This window comes from Aplysia californica, unplaced genomic scaffold (genome assembly GCF_000002075.1).
Source record: "Aplysia californica isolate F4 #8 unplaced genomic scaffold, AplCal3.0 scaffold00047, whole genome shotgun sequence".
Classification (NCBI taxonomy): Eukaryota; Metazoa; Mollusca; class Gastropoda; order Aplysiida; family Aplysiidae; genus Aplysia; species Aplysia californica.
In genome coordinates, this window is record NW_004797317.1 from 1,303,118 (window position 1) to 1,313,055 (window position 9,938).

Here is a 9,938-nt window from a genome sequence, read left to right on the forward strand (position 1 = left end):
ACTACAGTATAATTATAACTTAAATAGCATTCAATAATAATGGAGACAGCAAGTAAGCTAGGACTAACTAGAATACATGTACCAATGATACTGATACATGGGGTATTTTGAATGAGAAAAATATTTTTGAAGAACAATTTCAATGAGGATATTGAGAATCCACAGATTTTTTTCTTTCCACGCCTGCGCAGAGTCCCAAAATCAATTTCCCGAAGGACAATGAGTATCTTTCAGCAGCTTGTTTTTGTTTTGTTGTTGACATGGACTTTCACTACCGTGTAGAATAAGTACACAAGCACATAAAAGAAAACATATACAACCCTCCATTTCAGTTTCAAAGAATAGAATTTAGAGCTCACTGAAGGCAAAAACTATTTCTTTTAAGAGTCACCCCTGTCAAGCTCAACAAAAATACGAAACATTTCTGACTAGCAACTCATATTCTTAAAAATGCAGTTGCCATGAAACAAATAGGAATTCCAGCATCCTGGAATGCCAGTTTTGGTCAAATCAGAAAGAAATACAAAAATTATTGAAGCATTTATGGGTCTAAAAGTTCGTCTTCATTTATAAGACACAGACTCGGTGTGTCTTCCACTGTCACAATGCTGGGACAAGCAGTGACTACATCATAATCCAAAGGGAGCCTAGCTAACTTTCAGATTGGTAGGAAGCATTGAAAAAGAGGCACTACTGTTGCATAAGACAGTAGACTCAAAAATAAGGAAATATGCCATTTTTTATATGCTCCCATCATGCAGTGAAAGCGAACAAACCCCACAAGAATTCAATTTTAATATTCACATACATTTGAAGATCTCAAGGGAAAAAAAACAGCATTAGTTACAGGAAAAATGTTGAAAGCTACTGTCTTTCTTTCACATGCTTATTTGGACTACTGCTGCACCCTCCATGTGCAACAGTTTTAGATATAAGTCATTAGCATGTGACAACAGCAGGGTTTTTTTTAATAAAAATGGTATAAATGGAGAAAATCGAAACAGGCAAATTTTAAAAAACGGAAATTGTGACTAAAGCCATTTTCCACTTGTACTTTTCATTTATGGCATTTCCAATGGCAGTCTTCCACATGTTAATATATATATGTGGGGAAGGGTCTTTGTCCCTGAAGCAATACAGTATTCATTTTGTTCTCCACTTACTACGGTTCACCATCACCACCACCACCACCATCACCAACAACAACTACGAAAACAACAGCAACAACAACAACAAATACTATTACTACTACTACAAAAACAATACTATTACTACTACTACAAAAACAACAGTATGAGGCAGGATCTGCTTTAACCATAACAGCTGGTCTATATTTCATCAGGTCCATCCCTGCTCTTCTGAAAGTCATCCCTGGTTGAAAATTGTATCTTTAGTTTTCATTAAGTCTTCACCAACTTGCAATCACCAAGTGAGAAACTGAATCCTCAGTCAATCATCAGAGACGTACAACTGCCTTGTTCTCAGTAATTTGCGATCTGTGAGCGTAATGGTCTTTGAAGTCTTCAATACTCTTATGTTCGATTCCCTCAACACATGATAGGCAACTTGTGCTGTCTTGCCACTGTTCAGCAAGGTACTGTGACATGTCACTGCCGGATGAAAAACAAGTAGGCGTACTTGAAGGGACTCCAGTTCCACTTAGTTTACCAGATGACGGAGGTTGCTCATTGTCCCTGTGACAGCGACAATATATTCTCCACACACCATCAGAAGGTCTTCAGTGATTGTAAAGTCACATTACTCTTCATCAAGACATGAGTATCTTATTATTGAACTGTCTTCATCTCAAACTGGCATTCATTTTGCATGTTGTAGTAAGAGGTCATTGGCACATCCTCTCAAACTTATTTGTGGCTTGTGAGTTGAGAAGTTCTTGCAAAGCACTAGACGCTTTTCACCTCCTTATGTTTCTTCAGCCACCATCTCATGAAATGCCAGTGTTTCATCATGATTTGTCATACACTCTTTATTCATTGGTCATAATGAACAAGTTAGTCATTTGGTTAGTCATTTCTGGTATGGAACTTCTGTTTGGTGTCACATCATGTGCGATATCCACTACTCGCAGTAATGGTCTGATTAGTCCTGAGCAAGTCACTGGGAGCTTGCTGCTGTCCAACACGTTTCTGGCTAGTCAGTGCTCTCTGTATCTGTCACCACGTCCGGTTCATCTGTGAGTGGCTCAAACGCAAACTCTCCACGAGATTTCAGCTCCTGTGTGTAAAAATAAATAAACAAAATCAAAAATTTTTTTAATGAAAGAATGTACAAAATGTAAACCGGACATTGCCATTTCACTACATCTCAAAAGCAAACTTTAAAATATCCAGGTCTGAAGGCATTTACATCATGAAATGTGAGTCATGAAAGCAAATTCCTAGATAAGGTGTCAGAGGGAATATCTTTCACACTAGCAGAAACAGCTTTCCTTACTTCTTTCAAGGCTAACTTTCAGCTTGTGTATCACTTAATTCACCTTAACCATGAAGAGGGATGGTTTTTCAGAATGCCACGGGCAGTGCCTACATTTCACAAGCACTCATACAAGAATAAGTGATAGCTGACAGTTAACTAAGCTTCAAAAAGCTTTAATAAACACTGACATAACCAAGCATGAAAGCAAAGACCTATAAAAATGTCAGTCAGCTCTAGCACGTACATAGAAAATACCCACAAAGAAAATATTTTCAAATTGATAATTTTTTTCTTATGCACATGATATTCTTCATATTTAAAACAGGTTCACAGTGAAATCCATGCATAGCGAAAAGATTTCTGCACCCGCTGATTTCTCTAACGAGTGCTAAACTGTATGTATAATTTTTTTTTAAACCACTTACAGGAGTTCCTGTCACACTGTCCAAACCACCATTCATTAGTTCACCTGAGGAAGTAAACACAGAAATAAACAAATTATTCTGCTGCCATCCGTTATTGCATCTCATCTCTGCCGTAGTCTAACCATACAAGTGCCAACAGGTTAATTTCAAAAGACAGATGAAAAAAAAGAGCTTTTTATATATATTCTATGCTCTTCTTACGGTGTGATTTTTTCCAAAGCTTTAGCATAACTCTAAATGATGCCACCTTGTGTAAGAGACATTTCTTTGTGCTTTTTAGCGAATAAAAAAATGTTTGAGAAATTTGGTGCGTGTGTGGTCAGACTGCATAAGGGGACGTCCTGAACTCTTCCTGGTGATGGGGCTTTATTTCTTCCTTCACCTGCCATTCCAACTAAGCCCTTTGTTGCTGGGGGGGGGGTTATTAAGTTCTTCGTGTCATAGTAGGAGGAAACATAGATTATATAATGAATGAAGCTAAACTTTAAAAAAACAAGAACTTTGCATGGAAATTTGTAAGTATTACAAATGTAATGAATCTTACTAAACTGAAATATAAACCAAAAAAATAAACTTTACCTGAAAACCCAGATTTCGTGAAAGAAATGGCCAATGTACAAACTGGAAAATAATCATTCATCCATGAGAAAGACTTCAGGAAATTAAATCAATTACACTCTGCATTTTTAGATGACAAGAAATATCTAAGAATCGGAGCACAGTAAGTGAAAAAATCAGTCGACCCAAATTGAACATAGCTAGAGTCAACAAAGAAGGAAAAGTACACTGACACTGTAAATGTCATACACACATACCCATATCATTCTGCCACCCACAAATATCACAGATAGTCCTTTCCGGAAAATTGATAAACGTGCACTCTCGGCACTGCCAGGCGTTCGGCAAGTGTTCGGGCGAGACCGGCATCAGTGGCTGCTGATTCGCCACCGCAAGGTATGGGTATTGTCGAATACTTTCATCTTCTGTGAAAACAAATGTAGACCAATGACTTCTTTCAACACATCACAGCAATTAAATGTGGGTTGTGAGCACTCAAGAGCAGGCTGCTCCTTCGACTTTTTTATATATATATATATATATATATATATGTTGTTTCTATTGTTCAAATCCCTTTCTCTACTGGCTAATACACGGCCAATATCAATAGCAAACACTCGACAATGAAAAAAAAATAAATGTACGCAGATCCATGATGGGAAACCCACTAGAAGCTTTGGTAATGTGATGAATAATCGATCTCACAAACAATCCATCTAACACACAAAAGACCTTAAAAACCAAAGCAAATATTCACTCGCCAATAACAACAATTTATTACAAGAAATATTCTAAATTATACCAAGAGCAGCATTTCATTTCCCCACAATTACAACACTCAATCTACTAAAAAGTAAAAGTCCAGAGATAAATAACATATAAATGCCAATTACATTTTCACAGAGAATATACAAGGGGTTATTGTTTGTGGTTTGTTTAGTATAGGGTTTTACGGCGCTCGCAACTGCATAAGGTCATATGAGCGCGCGGGACACACCTAATACTTTTTCGTTGGTAGGAAATTTTGAATTTTGCCCGGGTGGCGGCCAAAGCCTACTGTTATCGATTTTAGACCACCAAGGGATCTTTAACGTGCGCAACCTGCACACGGGCCCTCCGAGATTTTTCGCCCTTGTCCGAGAAGGCTAGGTGTAGATCTTTCCTACCTGAAGATCAGGGGTGTGGCAGAAAGACAGCAGTTAGGAGGAGCCAAGGAGTAGCAGTAGAAAGGCTGCAGAAAGAGTCAGGAGCCCAGAGGTGGGGGCAAAGGAGGTGAGGGGGTGGGGGCAGAAAGTGGAAATGAAAGCAGACAACAGAACATTGTTAGAGATCAGGAAAGGATGTGAAAGGAGACAATTTTAGAGAAGAAAATTTTTTTGGTCGCTACCCGGAATCGAACCCGGGACCTTTGAATGAGAGGCCAACACCTTAACCTCTAGGCCACGAGAGCACCCTACAAGGGGTTAACTTACGGGTTGTTTTACCAAACAAAAAAAAGTACCAGCACACTGAGATCGTTATATACATTGTTTACGACAACTCACTTGAACTCGACTGCATGCCTGCTGTCCTGGGTCCTCCACTAGGGTAGAGCATATGTTGAGGTCGCCGAACTGAGGCCGGCTGTTTGGTCATCCTGTGGTCATTCTTCTGACGCTCCTTGTGGAGCTGACAACAAAACAAATTACTGATAAAAAGATGTCCGTTTAGTATTGCTAAAAGTTTTATGGCACTTGAAACACAATACGACCATACAAATGCCGAAGATTAGATGCGTTGCAAGAGAGTAACAAACACAAAAAAAGAAGGAGGAGAGATAAGGCTGATAGATGTTTGAAAGGGAAGAAGGAGCAAACGACACTAGAGCACCCACCAACCACCCACAAAAATGAGTAACAACTTGAACAAGGAGGAAAAAGAAAGTAACAAAACTGGCCCATAAGAAGAAATGGTCATAATCTTTGTCTTAACATTATAAGTTATACTCACAAAACCGACATTAGGAAAATGTTATCAAATATATATATTTTTCTGCTGAAATGTATTCCTCAAAGCCAAGGTTAGCCCTGACCATCAGGATAATGGCGGCCCGCCTCCTAAACTACCTACACTTTATTGACGGGAGGTAAATAATTTCTGTCACAGGTAATAATAATATAACCAGGTCTATGAAGAAAGAAAAGATGTCAATATCTCAAAGTAAAAGATGAGTTTCAGTATCTTCACAAGGCAGGATGTAAGTTTCGGTACACTGATCCATTCAAATCAAATTTATGCCATCTGACTTACTACCAAAATATTCAACCATAAGGTTTTCTGATAGATAGAAAATCAGTCAAGAGCGCTACAAAGACACGTTTTACTTTGCAAGTACATGTACTACTTATCATTCCCTTTCAATTGAATAAAAAGTGTAAATAAGATGTAATTATTTTTTAAAGTTTTGTTGCCCGCCCAGTAAAACGAAAGTTCATATGCAGCATTTGGGGACCCCTGAACTGAGTCAAAAAATGGGTGAACATACAGCTGTATGTAAGTCTTACCTCTTTCTTCAAGGCATTGATTTGATGCTGCATATCAGCCACTTGTTTACTTTTGTTTTTCAGTTCAGCATCCTTTGCATTCAGCTGTCAGAAAATATATATTTCTTTAGGTTAACCAATACAATTTATTACAAAATTTATAGATTAATCTTCATTTATCACGAGGAAGTAAAACACACATAGCAAGCATGCAGTACTGTTTAATGAAAAAACAATCATAAGAACACACTCTCACAATCTCAAACACACAAGCATACACACATTCTCACACTTACACACACACACACACACACACACACACACACACACACACACACACACGTGCATGCGCACACACGCAAACACACACACACATACACACACACACATGCGTATGCACACCCAGAATTTTTCTTCCTGAATAATCACATGGGTTGAAACACATTCTCCTTCCTTGTTCACATTGTGGCTGTGCTTCGAGTGCTGAAATTTAATACCAAATCCAGATCCCTCTTCTTTGTCCTGTGTGTCCAATTAATGACCTCTGACCTTTCTGGGGTTGTGCCTTGAACCCCGGCAATCTTTGTCGCAAATGTTGTGAAGATTTAACGCTATAGTGAACGCAACCACACACGCATGCACGCATATGTGCACATACACATTCTCACATACACACACACACACACGCACAAACACACACACACATACAAGAGAAGTATAATTACTTTTAAGAATACAAAAACCTGATAAGTAACAAACTACAGTGGAAACCATATATAATATAACAGGCCCGGTAATAACAGGGATCCGGTAATAACAGGGATGTTTAAAATCCCCGTTTTTTTCCTACTCTTTGTCTCTATTAAAAGTTATCGGCAATAACAGGGCCTCATCGAGCCGAACCGGTTATAGCAGGGACAAAGGCTTATTAACAATGTGTAAAAAGTAAGAGAGGGAGAGAGAGAGTGAGAGGACAACTGGTCGGCCTATATCCAAGCCTACTTCTTTCATTATGGTCACCAACGATGTCAAGAGCAAGAGAAAATGCCTTTCAATTGGCAAAAAATACGAAATAATCCAGACTGTTGACAAAAAGCTAGCTCCACTGGCAGAGATCTCTCGTCAGTTCGACATTCCACAAGGGTCGATTCCCTCCATTAAAAAGGATAGAGAAAAGATAGTGACAGCATACTCCAATGAAAAGTTTGCTCTGGATTGAAAGAAGATGAGACTACCCAATGAAGAGGCTGTGGACCAAGCTCTTCTGATGTTGTTTAAGGACACAAGGAGAAAGTCGGAGCTAAAACCCATGTTCGTGGGTACTTGTTGCTAGGGAAACTACCCATGAATAAGTACAGCTAGATTAGTCCACAAATGCTCACTTTCCTTGCATTTCTGATTTAACAGGGATCGGATATAACAGGACCTTTTCTCTACTCCCACAATCCCTGTTATATCGGGTTTCCACTGTAAAAGATAAAAATCAACATGGATGGAAAAATGTAAACATACCATGACCTGCATTTTCTTCATTTTCGCTGCCTGTTCCATCCTTGCTGAATCTCTCTCTTTCCTCATTTTTTCCACTTTGCTTTCAGCCTTAGAGCGATCTTCCCGTTCCTTTTGAAAGTCTTCATGAAAAACAGCAAGCTGAAATAGACAACACAGCATTCAAGCCTAGGCACAAATGGTTCAGGTGGCATTTACAGCCCTTACAATCCAAGAAACTGAACATCTAACAAAGCCCTTTTTATCAAAATCATATCGTTTCTATTTTCTTAATTTACATAGTTTGTAAAATAACAGGTAGTAACAACGAAGAGCATACTGTTTGAAACAAAAAAAAGGTAGAAAGAAGAGAATTCAGATTCGAAAATTAATAAAACCCCTGTGCCGTAAAAATGGGGGTAAAAGTTTGGACAATGCCTCAGAAGTGCCCCATCATCTTCCAAAGCAAGTGTCAAAGACATTTTTCTGCCATAACTGTACTTTTTAAAGAAATTAAACAGATTAAACCCGGTATTCTATTTTGTACTCCAACATATAGCTTGGATGTGAAACTTGTTAGCTATTTGGTAAGATTAGGTCACATTTGAGTGTTGGTACTTATGTTCATAAAGGAAAAGTCTAGATTCAAGGATACACACAAGACCAAAAAGTGAGTAAAGTTAGCAAATTGAAGGCAAAACGTTCACATTTTCCTAAATAACATATACTGGTGAAAAGAAGAAAAACTCTGCTTACATCTTGTTTGTTTCTCTTCTCACTACTAATCACACAACAAGTTTTACAAGAATTACACAGTTCGGAAGTGGCATTGCCATTGGCAACACCAACATCCACACCACTGTGTCAAATAAAATATTAATGCAATTACACACAAAACAAAGAGGAAATTCCACCCGAAACATCAGCAACTCACAATATTCTCTTATGATCTGTTTACAAAATAAAATAGACAGAGACTTTCATCAGACCAGCACTAGAGGAAGCGAGTGATCCATTCAGCACTTCAGGATAACAACAATGTAATTGTAAACAACTCCAACGGTATAGATAGTTGAGTGAGAGAGGGTTAAGTCGTGGTTCAAGAGAAGCATGACATATCGGGAACAGAACAATGGTCATTACAACTACTACAAAAGTGGAACAACTAAAAAAAAAAATTATTTTTTTTAACCTTGAAGGGTGGATCAGAAAAAAGTACTATCTACTAAAGGCACCCATAAACCAGCTACACGTAACTGCACCTACCTGCTGCTTCAGCAGTTCTACATCTGCAGCTTTGTCAGCTGAGCCACTGGTTCCTGCTTTGGCTTCCCTGTTGCCTTGTGACTGATGACAGACATGGACACAACCATCAAAACATAAGTCATGATGCCCAGACTAACTCTCAATACGATATATATAGACTATTATAGAAAAGAGCAGCCCAACCTCAAGCTACCTATCACCCATGCAATACTTATATGAAAACTTATGATAGACAGGAAAGAAGTAGCATTTATTATGATGCGCTGAAATCAGGCGCTCATTAAATTTTGGGCAAATGGAGTTATTGGTATCATCTTGCTTTTGATGAATGAAATACCCATCTATCTTGAATAGAAGTCGAGATATCCACGATATAGAAGTCGAGATATCCGCGATGGAAGGAGGTCAGGGACACCTGTTTCAGAGGTAAAATTAGCGAGAAAATGGCAGCCAAAGTTTAGTGGCCTCCATAGCTTAAGAGTCCCGTTCTAATTCCTTTTCTACTAATTGCGCGTGTTCAGGACCTAGTTCAAATTGTTCATGACATATTTGTCTGCCTAAAGATAACAACAATTTTTCAATTGATAATTTAGCACCAAATCAACCTTGAATGTGAACTGAAAGCCATAGTGAACCTCCATATTATCTAAGACAACTGTGTAAAACAGTAGATGTCACATCCTATCAGAATCAATTTACAAAACAAGAGTTCTTCACTTCTTATCTCCAAATTAAGCAGAATTTCCATCTGCAAAATAAGACAAATGACACTGCTTACCTTAAGAGAGCTAAGTTCTGTTTCATTTTTCCGTTTCAGTCTCGTCAAATCATCCAATTGACCCCTCACCATCTCCAGCTCTCTGCTTTGGTTCAGTTTCTCTTGATCCAAGTCAAAGCTCTTCTGTATTGCTCTCCGTTTGGCAGCCTGGGAAAAAATGAGTGGTGAAATAAGTCAGGCTTTGACATAAGGGATCTGACTTTATGATACTTGATACAGTATCACCCCAAGCTGGCCAAGAGATAAGAATAGTCTCAAGTCCCCCTTACAAGGGATATATTCCGTCCCACAAAAAAAGATAAACCTATCAAAGTAACACAACAAAATTTTTCAAGATAATGTTAAAATATTTCAATATCACATCTGCTTCATTAAAATAGACAAGAGACTTGATTCGAACCAAGTTCTATTTTTTTTTTACCACAAAGTGTTAGGTAATGATCATCAAGCACTTGGAGTAAAAGA

The 9,938-nt window shown here is 38.3% G+C and overlaps 1 protein-coding gene across 7 annotated transcripts in view; it reads right to left on the reverse strand.

Annotated features, from left to right (window-relative positions):
• Nucleotides 1-331: 331 nt before the first annotated feature.
• The window catches only part of LOC101862331, a 22,696-nt gene continuing 13,089 nt past the window's right edge, over nucleotides 332-9,938 (reverse strand). For all 7 annotated transcript variants that reach the window (XM_035968252.1, XM_005092502.3, XM_035968250.1 and 4 more), the window contains exons 11-18: nucleotides 9,474-9,620; nucleotides 8,696-8,776; nucleotides 7,454-7,591; nucleotides 5,963-6,046; nucleotides 4,964-5,087; nucleotides 3,677-3,844; nucleotides 2,862-2,905; nucleotides 332-2,235 (exon numbers count right to left, since the gene is read on the reverse strand). In XM_035968252.1, the coding sequence (XP_035824145.1) occupies nucleotides 2,152-2,235; nucleotides 2,862-2,905; nucleotides 3,677-3,844; nucleotides 4,964-5,087; nucleotides 5,963-6,046; nucleotides 7,454-7,591; nucleotides 8,696-8,776; nucleotides 9,474-9,620 (870 nt within the window). In that variant the 3' untranslated portion in view covers nucleotides 332-2,151. The remainder of the gene's footprint in view (nucleotides 2,236-2,861; nucleotides 2,906-3,676; nucleotides 3,845-4,963; nucleotides 5,088-5,962; nucleotides 6,047-7,453; nucleotides 7,592-8,695; nucleotides 8,777-9,473; nucleotides 9,621-9,938) is intronic.